General features: G+C 37.3%; 4 protein-coding genes across 6 annotated transcripts in view; 1 reads left to right on the plus strand and 3 right to left on the minus strand.

The window, feature by feature from the left end:
• The window catches only part of LOC126800518 (pectinesterase-like), a 4549-nt gene extending 1897 nt beyond the window's left edge, over positions 1–2652 (minus strand). Inside the window, exons 1-2 of the mRNA XM_050527888.1 lie at positions 2020–2652; positions 1415–1853 (exon numbers count right to left, since the gene is read on the minus strand). Coding sequence (XP_050383845.1) covers positions 1415–1853; positions 2020–2622 — 1042 coding nt within the window. The 5' untranslated portion in view covers positions 2623–2652. The remainder of the gene's footprint in view (positions 1–1414; positions 1854–2019) is intronic.
• Positions 2653–8893: 6241 nt separating this feature from the next.
• Positions 8894–11242, minus strand: LOC126797203 (FT-interacting protein 3-like). Its single transcript, XM_050523868.1, has one exon. It carries the CDS (start codon positions 11240–11242, stop codon positions 8894–8896), a length of 2349 nt encoding a protein of 782 aa, XP_050379825.1.
• Positions 11243–12524: 1282 nt separating this feature from the next.
• LOC126800519 (DEAD-box ATP-dependent RNA helicase 41) lies at positions 12525–14882 on the minus strand. Of its 2 annotated transcripts, XM_050527891.1 has the most exons (3): positions 14780–14882; positions 14154–14390; positions 12525–14079 (listed from the first exon to the last, which is right to left on the minus strand). In XM_050527891.1, exons 2-3 carry the CDS (start codon positions 14184–14186, stop codon positions 12865–12867), a joined length of 1248 nt encoding a protein of 415 aa, XP_050383848.1. In that variant the 5' UTR covers positions 14187–14390; positions 14780–14882; the 3' UTR covers positions 12525–12864. The 2 variants fall into 2 exon arrangements, with proteins under 2 accessions (XP_050383848.1, XP_050383846.1); XM_050527889.1 differs by having other exon boundaries at positions 12525–14390.
• A 357-nt stretch (positions 14883–15239) lies between these two features.
• Positions 15240–20418, plus strand: LOC126800514 (pumilio homolog 23). Of its 2 annotated transcripts, none has more exons than XM_050527885.1 (11): positions 15240–15352; positions 15520–15774; positions 15856–16219; positions 16489–16788; positions 17357–17521; positions 18038–18181; positions 18391–18510; positions 18705–18890; positions 19323–19471; positions 19614–19796; positions 20034–20418. In XM_050527885.1, exons 2-11 carry the CDS (start codon positions 15572–15574, stop codon positions 20416–20418), a joined length of 2199 nt encoding a protein of 732 aa, XP_050383842.1. In that variant the 5' UTR covers positions 15240–15352; positions 15520–15571. The 2 variants fall into 2 exon arrangements, with proteins under 2 accessions (XP_050383842.1, XP_050383843.1); XM_050527886.1 differs by having other exon boundaries at positions 15594–15774.
• Positions 20419–21092: the final 674 nt, after the last annotated feature.

The following is a 21092-nucleotide window of genomic DNA, read 5'->3' on the forward strand; positions in this document are numbered from 1 at the left end:
TGTCCGTTAAAGTCTTGGGCCAAAATATTTTTGAGTCCAGTGTTGGTGGGTACGTAGGTAAGCAAAAGTCACCACAAGCTAGAAAATTCAAAGACAAATTTAAGGGTACGTCGAGCTGTAAACCACACCAACACTCATGCAGCTTATATATAGATATAGACGCGAGGAGACAACTTCACATTTCAATAGTGACATATATCTGAATTTCGGGGCCTAATTAATCTGATGAAGAAGTATAATATTGCATAACAATGATATATATACCCCGAAAATTGATCTAAACAAGAGCTCTAGCAATAGTGTTTCAAGTATTCATCAACCTCTGGAGTTCAGGGAATACAGGAAAGCGGCAGAGGATAATCTATAGTCATAATATGATGAAGATGAAGATGGGTCAACAATAACAGAGATCTTTAAGATATGAATATCAGAAAGACATCTGTTTCATAAAAAAACGATAGCCTTTTGTAAAAGCCAACAAGGCCATGTGCTGGGTTTTGGTAATATTGAAATCAAAGGCTCAAAGCTGTGGATGATGAAAGTTCAACTTGAGGATATATAAAATTCCCTGGCAGCAGCCTGGGATTCATACGTCGGGGTCTGATTAATTTGTCTAGTCAATTTGGTGGACCAACAGTCGTTTAATATTCTATTAAAGCTAGCAAAGTACTATGGTCCAAAAACAAAGACAAATGAATGGGGCGACACGACAAAAACCATAGTCACATTAGACGTTACCTTATTTTCATGAGAACACTGCATTTCTCCAGGAACATGTTGATGCCACATTAATGCTTCCAAGTAAAGTGCAAAAAAAGAAGAAAAAAAACTACATTTAAATTCACTGCAACTCAATAAAATTTAATTCAATGAAGAGAGAGAGAGAGAGAGAGAGAGAGAGAGAGAGAGAGAGAGAGAATTCTATGAGTTTGTGTGCGTGAGAATTATATGTGTGAAACAAAATTGAAAAATAAATAAATGAGAATTATCGTATGAAATTAAACAAGGTGTGCATGCAGATACTTAGATAATTAAAGAGTTAATGTTGAATGCATATGATCGAAACCCTAATAAAACCACATAATACAAAAGGGAACCTAGAACCGAGAACCGATACCCATTGTGCCAAATTTTTGTGAGACAAAAGGTGCGCCATGACTTGTGGAGTCACACATGACATAACAATACTCTGTCACCCCAACTTGACTCACATTATCTGATTACCCTAACTAAAGGCATGGGGAGATATCAATACATGGAACCCACAGGGGCATGAACCCTAGCTAGAAACACAACCATCCGATGATTATCCAAATATATCACCAGGAAGTAAAATTAAAACATAAACTAACCTCTGGTGGCAAGTAAAAGTTAGCTAAAGATGATTAATGTAAATATAATAAATTGAACTTACCAACCGTGGCAGAATTGAAGGTTGTCTCTCCATCGACCACATTTCTACTTCCGGTAATAATTGTGGTAGTCCTCCCGTCACCTAAGAACATTATGTTCGTCTTGGCCTTTGGCACATCCACATTTTCTTTATACACACCGGCCTTGATTCTGATCACGTATCTGCTGCTACTCTTCGACGGTGCGGCCGCCACTGCTGCCGAAACCGTCTTGTAATTTCCACTTCCATCGGCTGCCACGATTACATTTGGTGTGACAGAGGACGACTGCAAGAGATGTCTATCTGCGGCGGACAGCCATTCCGGCCATCCGTCTGAATGTTCCTCCTTTAGCTTTCGGTTAGTCGTCGAGGACATGGCTTTCATCTCGTTTGCAATGTCGTTATCGGTCATGTTCTTAATCATGGCCAGCGCATTGCTGCACAACTTTTCTACATATTTCTGGACAGAAATTATGTACAGTAGTGTAAATACAACATTTTACGAAGTTTTTTACTATATACACAACATCACACAATGAGATCATACGTGCATACGACTGTGTAGTGAAACTAGCTTGACTTTAATATGTAACCGTAGATATAGTAATTAAGGACATAAACGTTACCTGACCCTTCTCCAGGGATTTCCGAACAATTTTATCAGCTTCGGCGTGAGAAAACCCGTCGAGACAAGTCTCCTGGTTGGTAATGGCGGAGCTTATCAACGTCTTAAGATCGTCGGCATGTGCAGTCAGAGTCTTGTTGTTGCTCGGGTACTGAAGAAGATCCTTAACCGCCTCATGGAGCTCATCCAGCGTCTCGTCAATGGTCTCCAAGCAGTCATGCAAGGCGCACTTCTCACGCTTGGTGAGGCTCTTTACGAGCTTCTTGATCAGCTTCTCAATGGTGAAGAAGTTGTGCTGCACCGCCGTGATGGTGATGTTCAGCGACAGCCCGATGACGTCTTTGAGGCTAGTGACGTTGGTTGTGGCGGCAGATGTTGCGAGGGTGGAGAAGCATAGCTCGGGGTAGAGGGTGGAGCTGCACGAGGATTTGACGATGGCGTGAGCAGCGGTGAGGGACTCATTGTTGGAGTTTTTGCTGTTAACTCCGGTGACTATGCCGATAACTGCGGCGACTAGTAGAACGGTGGCTATAAGGGCCAAGAAGAGCTTCTTGTGGTTCTTGGATTGGGACACTTGGGCAAGAAACTCCTTGATTGTGGCCATTTTTGGGGTGTGAGTTGGGAATGGAGGATTGAGTTGTTTGTATATAAAGAGTGCGGTGAAGAGTGTAGCTCTCTCTGTGCGCCCTTCAGTCATTGTCAGTCTGTCAACAATTTTCTTTCCTTTTTTTTCTATTCATTTTCTTAGTTTATATTGTTTAGTTTTGATTTTAATTTGCAATTGCATGAAGACTATGTGAAGTAAAATAATTGCCTAATTGAATAGTTTGGCCATGTGGGGGTGTCTCATCATGTATTGTTCGGCAACTTCATATTTCTGAGTTTTGACTACATTACAATTACAACGGTAATGTATTGCAGGTATGTAGTACTAGAACCAATAACTAATTTGTTTCGTTGATTTCAAGATATAATAATTCATCGGAAGATCAACTCAATAGATTTATCAAGTACGTTTACAGATTTAAGTTTTAACTGGTTAAATGTACGCACTACAATGACTTTTGCTCAATACATTTCAACAATTTTTACGCATTTCCTGTGAAATGCAACAACTTTTGAATTAATTAAACCATCTACTAGATTTTACCAAACAACTTGTTTTCTACCTAACTTAAATGTTAGGCAGTTTGTTAAATAAATTAGTTGCTCCCACACTTCGGCGTATTAGAGTTCCAAACTTCATATTCAATCTCTTACAACTTAAACATCGATGACACAACATAAAACAATCACCTGTACATACTTCTAAACATACATGTATCTACGCTCTTAACAAGTAATGGATACAATTTTAACTTTATACGTGCAATATATACTGCATATAGACATAGTATTTGTTAGCAAAGTAGTAAAAGTGTAAAACCCGAAGAAAATATAAACAATGTGTTCATATGCCCTAACCCTGCGTGCACGTACATCGATTTGTTCAGAATATGAACTCCACGAGAAATATAGATATTGTTAATAAGCTTAAAACGATTTTAGCAACTTCATCCATTAATTCAGGATTTGAAACTCATATCACTGGAGCATATTATTAGAGCAGGTTACCTGACTTGCGCAAATACATACTCCACACCATCCAATAAAATTATTCACATGTATGGCTTAAAACCTGGATTACTTTATCTTGACTATCCACCGGTCACTTCTAGTGAGGGTTGAAAGTTGAAACTAGAGTATAATCTTCTCCTTGATTTGTTGAAGGTGTTGGGTTTGTCTTTTTATTAGTAATAAGCCTTACCCCTCTTTCGTAACTGTCATTATCATTGTTCTTCCTAAGTGTGAATCAGTATCATTTTTAAACAATAATTAAGCATGGGATTGAGGAGAAACATGAGTCATCGAAATATGACATTACTGAGTTAAATAATGACAACTTGATGTGAATCAAACGATTATCTTTGTAAAAGACCAATACCTAAATCTTTTTATATCAGAGCATCCAAAATTTGCATTAAATATTTGCAAGTATCTGTAACTTCAATGGTAGTAAGCATCATTTCTTGACCTCGTCACAATCCAGCTTCGAACAAACATCTCCTCTAGCTAGATATCATAGTCACATCACTCACATGTAACTAAGACATTGCTGGTAGAATCTGCAATAAAATAGAGATTTACTATGACATTTGTGTGGGATCGATTTCAACTAGAGCTAGCTTAAATTGCTTCCATTTAGGTCTGTTGCTCATCTCGTTCGTGATGCTGTAGACCAGTGATCTTAATTTCTTAAATCTAAATATTCATTCTAAAAGAAAAAAAAAAGAAAAAAAAAGGTACACACTGCAGTTAATTGTCATTGAAAGTATTGTACCAAATTGGTTGGGACAATGTATAACATAACAAAAAAAATTGCAGGTAAAATGATCAAATTCCGAGAGATGCGTGCCATCAGATAAGAAAGGATATGTAAAACCAACCTGCCCTATATCCAAAGATCCAACAATCCACCAGTCCCAATAGATTCACAGATCTATTCGTATATCTAATTACGTACTGAACAACACGAAGGAGCCTCTTGATACTGGACAAAAAAAAAATATATATATATATATATCGATATCTGCCCGTCAGCAATCCTCAGCAATCCCAGCATCTTCATGGCAGCATCTATTGGCCGGTCCAAAAAAATTATAATTACATCAGAATTGGTACGCATAGTTCTTTGTCATTTAAGCAGCCATGCTCTCTTCAAAACTGAACGCCTATCCCACCATGTAATTAACAATTCTTTTATTTTCATGAGGCCTAATTTGTATCCATGCGCTTCATATTCGCCTGGAGTTCGCTCGCGGCCTGAAATATAGCCATCCCTCTCAACTCTCAGTCTCTCTGTAAAACTACATACAATTCTAAGAAAATATCGAACTGATTAACCTCTATATGATATGGTCATGTTTCAAGTAATAACAACGTAAGTAGTGTATACATCTTATTTTTCTGACTACCAATTAAGAAGCTTATGTTCTCATGAACAATTAGTTAGCTTACTTATGCATGTAGGACTGCGCCACATTTCTAGCTCCTTTCTGTTAATAATACTATTCTTTTGCTTTTCTTAAGCATAGATTCTGTAATAGTTGAGGACAACGCACGCTATATACTCTTTTTCTTTCATGATTAATTTGCAATGTTTTTTTCCTTTATTCAGTTGGCTTTTGATACCAATCAAACGACGTTTAACTTAAAGCAGGAAATGCTAAAGAAAATATGTGTGGGGCATCGATGCGGGATGCCGATGAACGATGATCAACCAATGAAGGCAAGTCTATTGTCCTATATAGGGCTGGGCATCCGAATTTCGGTTCGGATTTGGTGCAAATCCATTTTCAATTCGAATTAATCGTTTATTTATTTTGTTTATTCATATCCAAATTTTAAAGACTTTAATCCGGATGTTTAACTAATTCAAATTTTCGGATCGGTTCGGATCGGTTTCGGTTAAATTCCAAATATTAAAAGCCGTCTGTTTATAAACTCAAATTTAAAGATGTATCAAACAATTCAATTATCTAAGTACAAATTTCAAACATAAATCTAAAGAATAAGTTTGTCGACATATTACGAAATCTATTACCATAACTATAAATTCAAACTTTCATTTATCAACCATTAATGGAGTGTCATGTATATTAAAAACAATATATTTGTAATTAAGTTAAATTATTCAGGTCAGATCAGTTTTTTCGGATGAGTTAAAAGGTGGATCCGTATCCAATCCGATTTAACTGGATCGGATCGGTTTCCTTCTTATTTTAACCTAAATATTTCGGATCGGTTATCCGATTAAAAAAATCTAGATGGATCGGATCGGTTTTCATGTAAATTCGGTTTTTTGCCCGGCCCTAGTCCTATATAGCCTTTAACTAGCTTTGCCCTAAAAGAGTATAATTAAAATGAATGCGATCATAAGTGAAAGAAACATATTTTATGATTTAATGTTCATTCATTTTGGATGTGTTATAAGTTACATTCTTTTAGAATCTGCAGTTAATAAACATCTATCCTCTCCCCGAACATCATCGATCAATCAATATCAAGATCTTGATTCTTTTATTATCTGTACGTTACGATATATCAATATGCTTAATTAACACCGGCCGTGATATCTTCATCGATCTGTTAATCTAGTTGTAAGTTATGAAAATTGGTGTCGGCAGGGTGATCACCGGCACTCATAAGAATCCAACGAGTCCCTCATGTTGACTTTCTTTTTCGCACGACGCACGTAAAGAAAAGTTTTCGTTAATATAATTGAAAAATTCATTTATTCATTCTATATTATCCTCATCAAAGTTGAGATTTATACTTGAAAGAACAAAAGTAAAAGTACTTGCTCACCTTGTTAAACAAAAACATCCATGTCTAATATATATTATCCATTACTGTACTGATACTATAAGGACTTAACCACGCACTACATGTTAAAATTTTAGAATGAAAAGTTGGGTCTCACAATACTCCGGATCCATTGAAGATATAAGGTGAGAGTGTAATTGGTTGTCTTCCTCTCCTTTACACCAAGTAACAACTTTTTTACCAGATTTTAGAATTCACACAAACGGTGGTATCAAAATGAACACAAATACTGTGTAAGTTACGTACATTGTTAGCTATTCAACTCTGTTAGTGGGATGCCTCAATAGTTGGGCCTTCGGATCATCGTTTTTCTTAGCCTAGCGATATTTGATGTTTATGATTGCTAATGCTAACCATGCTGAGATTAATTGTGACTCCGGCCTCTCCCATCCGCTATTTTTTCTTTTGAGTTATTTTCACCAACAGTCTCTTAACTCTGATGTACCTATCAATGTGATACCTCAACTCTTAATCGTACCAATGTGATACTCAGACTCTAGTATTGCTATCATTGAAGTACTTCCGTCAGTTTTTTTCAACTTCTCCGTCATCTTAGTGACGTGGCAAGTACGTGAGGCCCACAAAGAGGGTTAAAAGACAAAATTAACCCCATCTGAGAGGAGCAATGTTTTTCCCGCCCTTTACCTTGAGAAAGACACCCAACAATTCTAATTTTGGCGCCAATTTTCCCTCGCTACTCCTTAATTTGTGTCTCTTATCTAAACTAAAGAACTACCGCCAACCAGTCAACCACAATCTGATAAAACCTAGATCAATCTCATTTTCTATTTTTACCCTAGCACTTGTTAAACTAACAGAATAAATATATAAATTTATATGGAACATCTCATTTCCACAATCTCATAAGAATATAGAAACACATAACTTAACGAAATTCAAATACATGTTTAAGTACCATTAGTTGCCACCTTTTATGTTGATCTTCCATGATTTTTGCTTGTAAGAACTAATGGTATTTAAACATGTATTTGAATTTCGTTAAGTTATATGTTTCTATATTCTTATGAAATTGTGGAAATGAGATGTTCCATATAAATTTCTATATTTATTCTGTTAGTTTAACAAGTGCTAGGGTAAAAATAGAAAATGAGATTGATCTAGGTTTTATCAGATTGTGGTTGACTGGTTGGCGGTAGTTCTTTAGTTTAGATAAGAGACACAAATTAAAGAGTAGGGAGGGAAAATTGGTGCCAAAATTAGAATTGTTGGGTGTCTTTCTCAAGGTAAAGGGCGGGAAAAACATTGCTCCTCTCAGATGGGGTTAATTTTGTCTGTTAACCCTCTTTGTGGGCCTCACGTACTTGCCACGTCACCAAAATGACGGAGAAGTTGAAAAAAACTGACGGAAGTATTTCAATGATAGCAATACTAGAGTCTGGGTATCACATTGGTACGATTGAGAGTTGAGGTATCACATTGGTAGGTACATCAGAGTTGAGGGACTGTTGGTGAAAAAAACTCTTTTCTTTTTTATTATAATATTTTCCAACTTCAATTTATCTTTACTGACCTCTTAAACATTAGTATCATGTGAACAATTGATGATTATACGAGTGATTGAGTTTGCATATTGATTGATTGAGGTAGCGTAGAATGATTTTCCCAAACGTATCAGTAATTCAAATGATATTATGAGTCTATGACAATACCGAGTTGCATTGCACGTTAAAAGTTAATTTCATAATTTATATACGATAGTTCGTTAATAAAATGGAATTAGTACGTTCCATGCATACATGTGGTGACATTAATATATGCTCTACCAGATCGTCTTAATTTGGATTCAGTGGCTGCAAGAAGTTGATAAAGCTTTTAATTTGCACGCATTAAGTCATTCTTTTTATGTCTGATGATCTTTAATCACCCATGTGTCCATTTATCTGATTTTAAATATATATAAGAAATCGACTTTAAAACTTGCAGGCGGCTGAAGAACTCGAATTCGAATCTTCCAGATCATCAACCCTAAAATTAAATTAAATATCCAAAAGTGGGTTTGATTGATTATCAATCATCTTTATTGATTGATAAACTTTATTAAATTTAACACAACAGGGTCAACAGGTATAATTGTTCTTTGTTGAAAAGAGATGGAGGTTACCTTAACTGGACACCTCATTCATAATACTATTAAGACAGCTAATCACAGTAAAACTCGTAGCAGAATATCCGGCAGAATATCCGGTGAACTGACCATGCGATAGGTAATTAAACATTCACTTACGTAAATTACTACAAAATCGCACATACTAAATCCACTAGATTGTTATCATAGAAAAACTGAAGAAAAATGCAGTACATCCATAAGCCTAAAGCCTTTCTCTTAATTGCATATATGGAAACGGATGTGTCTCTATTTCCAAAAACGCATGTGTGCATCTAATATTCAGACACTACATAATGTGTTTCTTTTACCAAGCTACAGCTCCTCATAGCATGCTGTCCATATTTGATGGCAATCTCGCAATGAAGTTCTGGAAATATGAAGGGAGGTCAATACGAAACCTTGGATGCAGGAACACATACGCTATAGTCAAGACATAAACAAGCCCCAGGCTCCAAGGGATAGCGTAAAACAAAACCCCAGCAGTGAAAAAGAAGATCAGAACAAAAAAAGTAGCTCTTTTATCCCTCCAACTCAACATAGACTGCACTCTCTCACCTATAGTTGCAATGTCACCAAGCATTGTCTGTGCGTTGAATATTATCTTTGCAAGTCGATAATATCTGTCCACCACAATCTCCCGAGGTACCCTTGTTGGGAATGAATCAAACTCTTCAGCAATCTCATCTGGGAGGACACTATAAACCTGAGACAACTCAGTGTCTATGTGAGGAAGTTGTCTAGGCCTCGTCCGGTAACCCCAAGCCCCTAGACCGCAAAGCATGAAGAACATGGAGGATAGTGCCATCGCAGGGAAGAAATAGACCAGGTTGAGGCAAATTATAAAGATAATAGTATGCATCATATTAGTCCAATTTCGCAACCGATCAAACTGCTGTTTGCAAAATGAGAAACTGTTTAAAAGTTTTGCACACCGTATGAAATTGGCTCTAGCTCTCCGAAGACTAAAACGAAATTTGTTGTCCTCCAACACATAACGCACAACCTCTTCGCTTAGTGGTGGCTCAGCCTTCTTCAACTTTGAAACTGTAAGCTTGATAGCTTGATCCTTTAGTTTGGAAATCTGATGTACCGATAGTGGGAGCTTATAATGCAGTTTCGGCCAAAGGGGCTCTAAATAACTACTATACACATTAAACGTAGATGGAGAACTAAATCGATACGACAATTGAAGTTCACCTGTCTTCTTCACCCCATGAGGTTCTAGCTTCACAAGTGGATGCGAATTCGTGTAAACTTTATCAAGTTCAAGTTCGGACAGTCGAATCCTTACTTTTCCAATGCCCCAATCAGGAAGACGTTCTCCACCTTTGTGCATATACTTATTGTTTTCAAACACTGCAATAGTTATGACTGTACAGTGATCATAGATTTCCCAGCTATATTGTTCATTCCACTTTGGAGAACAATTATCAATAACTGTCCTTGTCCTCACCCACTTTGGCCCATATTTGGCGACGCAGTAAGTGTCTACAGTAGTCTTAGGGTTCACTTGGGATAATCCAGAGGCACTCATTATTCCAAGTTCAAAAACCCCAACTGGAGATTTCCACAGTACCTTTGCCGATGGCCTACGATCACTAGAAAACTCAGTAGGCTCATCAAAAACATGATATCCTCCATCCAAACTGATCCTCATATTAATCTTGCTAGCGAATCTCGCATTGGTCCCCTGACTCTCCATTACCTTAAGATCCTTCCACAAAATTGTAGCAGGTGATGTATCATTCCTCTTCCCCACAGTCTTTACAGGAATCTCACAGTACCCTAATAATCTCTCTTCCCCCTGATCAGTAGGATGTGTTGCATCTCTCCTTAGCAGCTCAAAGACTGCCACATACAGAGGTACATCAAATGGTTCCGCAACCACAAACATCAAGTCCTCGTTCCACTTAGCATCCCGGGTCTTGGTTAGACAGGATTTAGTGGTCAAGTCACAGCGCAGAACATTGTTGTCTTGATGATTCATGAGAACACTAGCTTTTACGAAAATCTGCGCTGCTTGTTCCCTGTCGTTGATGTCAGGAATCATCAGATCCTGAGCTGCAATTACATTAACTCTGAGGTACCAAAACCTCGGGATAAGATGCACTTTCGGACGAATGCTTAATAAACCCTCAGGGCTTAAAGGGGCTGCTACATCAGAATGTGAAGCAAGATTATAGGCGTCATCGGCTTGAGTCCCAGTCCAAAATGCCATCATCAACTCTCCTACGATATTACTATCCCCTTGTGGATCCACCAGTGGATACCACTGAGCTGCCAATGGAGGATCAGGTGGTACTCTCTTCAATGCTTCTGATACACCAAAGCTACGTTTGCCGATGACAACTCCACCTACACTCTTCACCAGAACCTGCACACTTGTGTCTTGAAGGCTGCTCTTGGTGAAAGCAAACACCCGGTGCCACAAGAATTCCCCCTCTGGACTTTTCGGCGCATGACTCGTGTTTCCTCTGTAGTTCCCAATCTTCAGTTCAACTTGGAGGAGACTATGAACTGGCTCAAGTTTGGCTTTCTCAGTTCTGACATACAGATATAACATCTCCTCCACAAGATCAAAGGAGGTCGTGGGACCGTTCAATGGCTTCTTGGCACGGATGGAGGGTTTGGTCTCCTTGACAGAGAAATCTTCTTTCTTTTTATTAGCCATTGCAGCTTGATTACGTACACTGCAAGAAAGGTCAGAGAGCGTTTAATAGTGCTGCAAATCATAACAGCCAAAGGACATCAAAAAGAGCTTACGGATGTTCTAATTGAACAAATAGAAAAAGAAGAAGTATTTTCAGACATGAAAGCCATGTATAGATAAACCTGAAAGCTAATTTCATTGCAAGAAAATCTGAACACTGAGAATCTGATGCATCCCAAACAAAACTACAGATAATAACTCATGAAAGTACATACATACAACACCTGGAAGCAAAAAAACACGAAGAAAAAACAGAGTACTAAGTTTTGAAAGTACCTTGGCACCTCCTTCAACGTGCAGCAAAGAACAAGGTGATTATCTTGGGTGGTTTTAGTGCTTATGAACAGAGCATGTTATTACTTATTATACAATCCCATCAACAAGTCCTGGCACAAGAAACCCTAAAACTAGAAAGAATATAATGTCGATTTATATTTTTGTCTGAAGATTATGCGATTTTCATAAAGATTCTCGAGAACAGAAAAAGGAAATTACTTTCTTGATCTTGGGCTTTCCTAAAGATTATGCAATTAGCCTGAGGCTGGCTATTCACTTCACTATTTACGCAAGTTATTACCAGAAGTAGTAATCACTAAACGCACTTGCCTTTGGACATAAATGAGGACCACAAAGATGACCCTCCTATGATAGTTGGGAATGTCTAATTATATCAAATCGTCATTTATTTTCGTCAATTAGGTCTTGTGAGTTGTGATTGATATATACGTTGGCTGCAATATACAAACCATGTTCATTAACTTCATTGATCGCACATTATGCACAGATTGTGAAGACAAGGCCGATTTAAAAAGAGATTGTGAAGACAATAGCAGAGAATAATTAATTAATTACATTTGATATACCAGGTCTCAGTTGTAACTCCAACTTTCCCGATAGTGATTTAACGAGGAAAATCATGTCAAATGCAATTGTAGTGTTGTTTCTGGAGTTGTTGCAGTGATGTTACCAATTTAACAAAGACATCAGTGAACACATCAATTCCCAATCGAGTTGCTAATCTGCTTGCAGACAAATACAAAGTAGCCACCAAAAGAAAAATTTGTATTCACTATGCAATCTGGCACATTTGGTGCCCCATGCTATTTCTTTTTCAAACCGAAGTAGATCAATGTTGAGAATATGTTACTTCAAATAACCTATAGTTCATGATACTTGTGTACTTATGTAGAGTGTTATACATCTTCACCTTGTAGTCAGTATGCTGATTTTCCATTAGAATGACGAGCTACTCAAAACAGAACTCACAAGATGGATAGCCAAGTGATACTGAAATATGACTTTGTAAAAAGATTGAATGATGGTGAAGAAAAGGAGTGCCTTACAGTTCAAAAGATGTCTACTAACTTAAAACATGAATAGAGTTGTGATTTTAGGAAATATTCTTTTCTGAAAACCATGCAAAGGGTAACTTTGAGTTATGGTGTAAAAATTGGATTCGTGAATAAATTATTTTCATCGAGCTACAGAACACATTACAGTTAAGTACTACAGATGGAAGAGAAAAATAATGCAGAAAGAGACTAAAGCACAAACATTGAGTTATGGAACAGATCATTACTCATTTACCCGTGTTTTCTTCTCTTCTGGCCTCGGTTAATGGTGTATGACTGTGATCTAACAAGCTCCCTAGGTATGGCTGCACCAGAAGATCTTAACATTTCAACCAATTCTGAAAACAAGTTCTTATTCTCCTGACATACGAACACAATCGCTGTACCCTCTTCTCCCAATCTAGATGCCCTACCAATCTGGTGGACATACTCGTTAATGGAATTGGGCATGTCAAAAACAATAACCTGTCTTACACTCAAAAGATCAAGTCCACGGCCTAAAACACCAGTGGCTACAATAACAGGAACATCACCCACTAAAAATGACTTCATGACATCTCTCCTCTCCTTCATGGATTTCTCCCCATGAATTGATAAAGCTTTCACACCAGTGGTGACTGTAATTGCATTAGATAAGAGATCTGCCCCAAGTCTTGATGCCACATAAACCACAACAGGTGGATTAAAATGCTGCTTACTCATCAATATATCAAAAAGCTTTTGCTTCTTTTGCTTCGTCTCAACCCATATAGGCACCTGCTTCACAGCCTTGTTTGGTCGGTTAGGCTTGCCAACAGAGATTATAGTAACATGTTTTGACATAGAGTTCACCATCTTCTCTACATCTTGGGACATTGTTGCAGAATACAATAAAACCTGGGGTTGTGATAGAGCCCTAAATATCTGCATCACCTGATCCCGGAAGCCCCTTTGGAGCATGCAATCTACCTCATCAAGAACAAAAATTCTTACATCCTCCAATTCAATATCATGGCTTGCTAAAAGATCAATTAGTCTTCCAGGAGTTCCCACAATGAGCTCAACTCCTTGCTGAAGGCGGAAATGTTGTCTGGGCATGGCATCACCACCAACCACAAGTGCAGTTTTAAAAGGCAAACCCTTTCCAAGCAACTTAGCTTGTTCCTCAACTTGTATACAGAGCTCTCTAGTTGGAGTTAGAACCATAGCTAATGGCCTTTTCTGGCCCGTTAAGTGCTCAAAGCGAAAATGTGAGCAACAAGAAACAATTGGAACCAGAAAGGAAGCAGTTTTACCAGAGCCTGTGTTGGCAGAGACAAGCAAGTTTTTGCCATCCAAAGCAGCCGGAATTGCTTGCATCTGGACAGGTGTGGGCATTTCGTAGCCTGCAGCCTCTATATTTTGGACAAGCTTTTGCGGAAGATTACATGAAGCAAATGACAAGATAGGTCCTGGAACTATGTCTCCCTGCACATGAATATCAAGTCTTGTTCTAAGCGACTCAGTCTGATCATCAGGTATGACTGAGGTCCCAGATTTACCGCCAGCATCTCTAACATAAAAGCACTCATCATTAGCAGGCAATCGTTTTGGAGGACAGTGACTAACTGCCAATTGGGTGTTGGCAACCCTGCCTAGTAGAGTCTGTTTACATTCCAAACTGCAAACATCATCATCCGTTTGATCGCATATATACTCACCATAACGGCTGCAAATAACACACTTAGGCTCACCGGGAAGAGCCTCTCTTTGGTCTATAGATCTTTCTTTAACTTCATCTGTAGTCATCAGTAATTGACAAACTTAGCACAGAAAACAGATTGCGATCTTATGTCATGAAAAACAGCTAAAACTAACTCTCAATTGAAACTATACCAGCCAAGAAATAAATATCAAGGATTCAGAGGCTGGAGAACTAGAACTATTGAGATACAATGAGAGAGAATTTAGACGAAAGTTAAAAGATAATGTCCTTATCACAGTGATCCTATCCCACCACGATAAATATGTCATCAGAAGCAGCTAGAATAACTTTCAATTGAAACTCCCAAGTAAGAAATAACTTATCAAGGATTCAGAGGCTGGATAACTAACATTCTAGGAACAATGTGAAACAATATAACAGCATTAAGAACACGAAAAATAGAAGATAAATTATTTCAAATACCATTAACTTCATCATTTGAACTCCTGCATTGCCCACCTTTGTCCTCAATTTCCATTGTAGGACCTTGACAATCACATGGACACTGCAAACCCAGAATATTGCAATGTTGCAAAAAGATTAGCATATAAAAAAACAAACTTTAGTTTCCCAATTCTGTAAAAACCTACACAACCACAGAACCAAAAGCTAGGTTCAAAATCATCGATTGGCAAATCCAAAAATAACCCAACATATGCAAACCAAACATTCAACCACCAAAGACCAAATCTTTATCGAGTACAATAATCAAAGATCAAAACTTTATGAACACAAATCAGATGGTGAAGTCTTACCTTGGTTAGTTCGTGTTCTTCGAAACTGTGGAGAGCTCTTTGATTATAAATTGGGTCTTAAATACAGTTCTGCTTTTTTCCTTTCCATTTTAAACGACATGTCGTAACCAAAACCTATATAAAGTTTAGAGACGAGAAGATGATAGAAAAGCTTCATCTTTGTGCTCCTGGTTGAAGTGTTAAACCCTTAAAACCCCAAAAACGCCGCCGTCTGGAGTTACAAACGGCTCCATCGAACAAAGTAAGCTTCACCCTTTTTCAAGCTTTCTATTTTAACAACAGGGTCTCAGTTTTCAGAGACTCTGTGTATCAAAGTTGATAGCTTTCGGCTTATTGCTGTAATTGGGTAACTTGGATTCCATTGCTAGCTGAATTAATCGTTTTTGTTTGGCTTGTTTGGTTTTTAAGCTAAATTAATAGAAAGGAAGCTGTTGAAACTAGAGAAGTTGAGGGAGTAATTATGGTTGCTATTGGGTCTGCAGCATTACCTTTGAGAAGGTTTGAAGTCTCAATGGAGGACGACGTGTCGTATAAACGTGGTAAGAAGAAAATGGGTATGTCTAGAAAGCCTGAAAAACAAGGCCAAGGTCGGTCCTTTGATGCTGGTGTTGGTAAGAATGCATCCGGACGGGGTTCGAATTCAGCAGCACAAACAGTTGTGAGGTAGTACATTATGTGTTCTTAGAGTGATGGGGAAAGATTGTCAATTGTTGGAGTTGTAAACGTTTTGTGGACTTGCTGCAGGAAACAGGTTGACCCCGAGACGGCAAAGTACTTTTCGGAGATAGCTAACCTTTTCGAGAGTGAGGGGATTGATGTTGAGGAGCGGTCATCATTATGTAGTAATGCACTTGAAGAAACTAGGGGGAAGGAGATGGAACTTGCGACGGATTATATTATAAGTCACACTTTGCAGACTCTTGTTGAGGGCTGTGAATTAGATTGTCTTTGTGCATTTCTACGAAGCTGTGCAAAGAACTTTCCTTTGATTGCTATGGATAAATCGGGGTCTCATGTGGCTGAGTCTGCCATCAGGGCTTTGTCTAGGCATCTCCAGGAGAGTGACGCCTATGCTGTTATTGAGGACACTCTAAATACATTATGCAAGGTATCAAGTGTTTGGTTTTATTGATTACAAGAGAAGTTGCTAGTTTCTTTTGGCTCTTAGTTGTGCTTTTACTCTAATGTGATGTTAAGCATATATTTTATCTTTAGTAGTGAAACCATGAAATGTAGCATTCTGTGAAATTTCACTGCCAACATCATCCTGTTTTGACTTTGAAAAGTTTAAAGAATGGAAAGAGGATGGTATAAGCTAAAGTTATCTATCTATGATTTTGTTTCCAAAATTTTAAAACATAGCATGCTATTTGTCAGGTGATTGTAAAGAATCCCGTTGATCTGATGTGTGATTGCTACGGATCTCATGTCCTGCGAAGTCTTCTCTCCCTTTTAAAAGGAGTGCCTTTTGATTCTTCTGATTTCCGAATGAAGAAGTCATCTGCCCTACCAGAACGGTTTAATTTCAAGGCACCTCGATCAGATGCAGATGTTTCACCACATGTTATACCTGGATTCCCAGATTTACTTAAGTTTCTTGTTTCCGGAATGTTAAAATGTGCTCAAAACAATGTTCAAACCCTACAAGTCGATCAGTTCAGCAGCTTGGTTCTGCAGGCATGGCTCATCTCTTGACATACAAATACTTTTATTAGTTTATTCTTTTAGTTGTGGATTGTGCACTGATAAGTTATTCATAATTATAGATAAAAATTAAGTAAACATAATATAGCGTTTGTTAACACTTTTGTTGATAACATGATTTCCATAGTATTGCGATACTTTTAAGAAGCTTAATTGATTGTTAGAAACTTCTAAGTCAATTGGTAATATATTGTAAGAAACTTCTCTACGTCAATTTCGTCCATTATCTGCATTGTAATATATTACAACATTTCACCTTGGTATGTAACTCTGACAAAAGAACGCCACCCTGATCTGATTGTGAGAATTGATTTTGTGCTGAATGCTTCTTCCAATTAAGTATTTGTGGTAGCCATTTTCTTTAGAGTTTGATGAGGTTGGTGACGTATTTTGATTTTTGGCATTTTAAAACTTGATGAATATCTATAATAAGTTTACAGTATCACATTCTTAATATTGATTTTTTTTGTATCATGATTTCCTGGTCTAAGTTTTGTGGTCTTGATCTATATGAGGTGTACTAATAGATTGTGTTTGGCAGACGGTTTTGAAGTTGTTAGCAGGAGATGAAGAGCTGTTGCAAGTAATTCCCATTCTTATTGGATGTACCAGGGAAGATATTGTAGAGGAAAAGACCATTGAACCAACTATCGTGAGGGATGTTTTAGGTTTGATGAAAGAAACATCATTTAGCCATCTAATGGAGGTAAACAATTTATTCTTAAGGTTTGCTTCTGTAGGCTTAAACTTTATCAGAGAAAGAACTTCAGCAAACACACAGGCATGCTTAATTTGATATTAGATTGATGCCATGCCTTGAGTAAATAAATTTGGATTGTAAATTACTACCTAATGTTGGCTTAACTTTTTGACCAGATGTGAATGGTTTTGCTATGTGTTCACATTTTGTACTCTTTCTTAAAAGGCTAAAATGAACTTGTGTCTGTTCAGTATCCAACACTTGCAGATGTAAAAGGTTTTACTATTTTTTTATTATTTTTCTTAAATACAACTATTTTCTGCACATCATCCAACACTGAGAGGATGAACTACCTTTACCTGTTGGTGATTTTTACTGAAGTAATTTTTAGCTTAAACAGAAAATGGACATACTATGAAAAATTAAGTGTGAGTTCATAAACTGATAGTTTGTATATTGGTAACCTTTTCTTCTTGATGGTAGCTGTGGTTTGTTTAATTTGATTACTTTAAAAACATGCAGGCTATCTTGGAAGTAGCTCCTGGTGTCCTGTACAATGGAATCTTCTTAAAGATCTTCAGGAACTCTTTATTTGACCTTTCAACCCATCATTGTGGGAATTTTGTCATTCAAGCACTTATTTCTCATGCAAAGGATCAGGATCAAGTATGTTTCATCTTAGCACTACTCTTCTAACATAAACTTTACTATTAGGTATGGTGTTTTTTAATTAAAGAAAACTATTAGTAGTTAAAATAATATGTTTCTGTTGGTTACTTGTGTTACCAAGTTTCACATACTTATTTGACAAAGGTAAATGCCTTAATTTCTATTGTTTTGTTCTTTTCGACACCTAATTTCAATTTTGCCATTAGATGGAGATGATCTGGCAGGAACTTGGTTCGAATTTCAAGGATCTGCTTAAAATGGGAAGATCTGGTGTTATTGCTTCACTTATTGCTGCAAGTCGAAGGCTTCATAGTTACAAAGAAAAGGTTGATAAAGGATTGATTAGTTTATATTTTCATATTTTCTTCATTTTCACCTCAGCATATTTGTAGTTAATTGGTAAATATTATTTTTGCCGATAAAAAATTAAAAGATGGTTCGTTATGTACAGTGGGTTGTGTCGGCTTGTATTCAGATCTTCGTTATATTCATAATTATGCTTCCATTTCTTGTTTTACAGTGTTGTCAGGCTCTCGCTGCTGCAGTTCATTCAAGTAATGAGTCTTCAACGTGCATTGTTCCACGAATACTGTTTCTGGATGGCTACTTTCGTTGTGAAGATAAGTCCAATTGGAGTTGGCCAACCAGTGTTAAAATGCACGTCATGGGTTCTTTAATACTCCAAGAAGTCTTTCGATTTCAAATTGTATGTAACCTATCTTATAATTTGATTCTTAAACTCTAATATTATATGTTTCTGTACATGGTAATTTGCTATACCTTGAGTTTAAAAAACCTATTAGCATATTGTGATGCCTCTTGGGTTGTTCCGGTAAAGATTTATATCGACTTCCTCCGTTTTTCTTCAAAGGAAATTGCCTTTCCTTTTAGGATTGCCCTCTTTCATATCTGTAGTTCTGTTTGGATTCTAGTTTCAAGATATCTATCATTAACCCATTAAAAAAAAGATAACGACTTTAAAGGAAATTTCATTGCATTGTCATCTGAATTTTCTCATATTTTTATTATTATGGAGGAAGTAATTATGCAATTGTGATTCAAATGTTCATTGAACTGGTTCTTAGAGTACTTTGCATTTGCTTATTTTATTGATAATATATTACATTTTTCTCTCCAGGAATTTATACAGCCTTTCATTACAAGTATTACATCCATTCCAGCTGATAATGTCCTCGAAGCGGCTAAGGATCCAGGAGGTGCTCGTGTTATTGAAGCATTTTTAAGTTCAGATGCTTCTGCCAAATTGAAACGCCGATTAGTTATGAGGTATGCTGTTTAACTTGGTAGATTCTACATTTTTCGTAGCTTGACATTTGCACCTTTCAGGATGCCTTTGTATAAGCTCAGTCCTATGGATCTAGGTAATTAAGATATAATTTGATTAGGTCTTGTTCTGTATACTTTCCAGGCTTCGTGGACATTTTGGAGAGCTAGCATTGCACTCATCAGGGTCCTTTACTGTTGAAAAGTGTTTTAATACTGGTAACATCTCACAGAGGGAAATCATAGTATCTGAGTTGGCAACTGTGCAAAGTGAGCTTTGGAATACAAGGCAAGGTCCTCATCTCATGAGGAAATTAGATGTTGAGGGGTAAGTTATTTACCATGTTCTATTTCAAATGCTGAGATTTTGATGTACATCATCATTAGTCAATATGTGTTTGTCATTCTTCTTCTATTTTAACAATGGCCTGCCCTATCTAGATCTTATTACCACGTTGCCTGTTATAGTCTGGCTTGTATCACACAACATGAGAAAATACTGTATTGCATTTAGTCTTGGATTTACTTTGGCAAATGATGTTCTCAATACTTGTGTAAATGACAGATTTGCTGCTAGACCTGAGCAGTGGAGGTCTAGGCAAGAATCAAAGCAATCAACTTTGAGAGACTTTTCTGCTACATTTGGTTCTAGTGAGACCAAGGCATCAAACAATAGTGAGATCGAGCAATCAAAGAAGAGCAGCTTTCTTTCTGAGGATTATAAGAAAAAAACAAAAGTGGGAAAAACAGTTGACCATCACCAGGCATCTCCTGCCCCATTTTTGAGTACAACAGGCTCCAAACGCAAGCCAAAGGAAAAGGAACAGAGCAACAAGAAGGTTGCAAGAGTCTCAGAAAACGAGGATGTTTCTAAACTGAAGACTAAGTCGAAGAAGAAAATGCATGGTGACGATGCTTTTTCAAAATCCTCCAAGAAGTTGAAAGCATGAAGATGTGAACTGGGGAGGTATAACCTAACTAGAGATTGAGGATATGTGGAGAAAATTCCTGGAAATTTTTTTCGGTTGGAAAAAAAGAAATATGAACTGGAGTGTTTCTTTTTTGTTCTTCTTCCGGTTCTTAGAGTTACTGTTGTGAAGGTTTTATCCTTTTGTAACATAAACTCATAATGATCTATATATACATTCAAGCATTACATTCAGGAAAACTTGAAATTTACATTCAAAAGCAGAGCTCAAATCTAAACAAAATTTTAAAAGCATTACAAATAGTACTACTTGTTACGCCTTCAGGGAGGATGAGAATTGAGAAGAATGAATGAAAAATAAAACTAGGTAGTATCAAGATTCTCTGCTACTTTTCTTCAACTAAAGATTCTCTGCTACTTCTGTACTTGTGTTTGATCAGCCATCTTACGGAGAACTGTACCTGGCAAAGATTACACAGCAATTCAGGTCAATTATGGGGAAACCTTCTGATTGAGGGGAGCTATGAAACAGCTGGAATAATAGTAGTCTTACTTGTTCTGCGTTGGATTTGAAGTACTAGGCGGGATCCTTCGGAGACTGGAACCAGCCAGCTTAAAAGGGTTCTTCTTACTGTTTGCCTGCAAATGATCGAGGGATGAATTCACCGGACGAGCCTGCGCTGTTGATCCATTCGG

This window comes from Argentina anserina, chromosome 6, assembly GCF_933775445.1.
Source record: "Argentina anserina chromosome 6, drPotAnse1.1, whole genome shotgun sequence".
Taxonomy (NCBI): Eukaryota; Viridiplantae; Streptophyta; class Magnoliopsida; order Rosales; family Rosaceae; genus Argentina; species Argentina anserina.

What these genes read in the sequence shown, in the direction of transcription:
- LOC126797203 (XM_050523868.1), bottom strand. Translation starts at nt 11,242, where the DNA reads ATGGCTAATAAAAAGAAAGAAGATTTCTCTGTCAAGGAGACCAAACCC.
- LOC126800519 (XM_050527889.1), bottom strand. Translation starts at nt 14,834, where the DNA reads ATGGAAATTGAGGACAAAGGTGGGCAATGCAGGAGTTCAAATGATGAA. An exon ending in TTCAAATGATGAAGTTAATG is followed by an intron (nt 14,391 to 14,779) that starts GTATTTGAAATA and finishes TGATGACTACAG; the next exon opens with ATGAAGTTAAAGAAAGATCT.
- LOC126800514 (XM_050527885.1), top strand. Translation starts at nt 15,572, where the DNA reads ATGGTTGCTATTGGGTCTGCAGCATTACCTTTGAGAAGGTTTGAAGTC. An exon ending in TCAGCAGCTTGGTTCTGCAG is followed by an intron (nt 16,789 to 17,356) that starts GCATGGCTCATC and finishes TGTGTTTGGCAG; the next exon opens with ACGGTTTTGAAGTTGTTAGC. An exon ending in AAACGCCGATTAGTTATGAG is followed by an intron (nt 19,472 to 19,613) that starts GTATGCTGTTTA and finishes TATACTTTCCAG; the next exon opens with GCTTCGTGGACATTTTGGAG.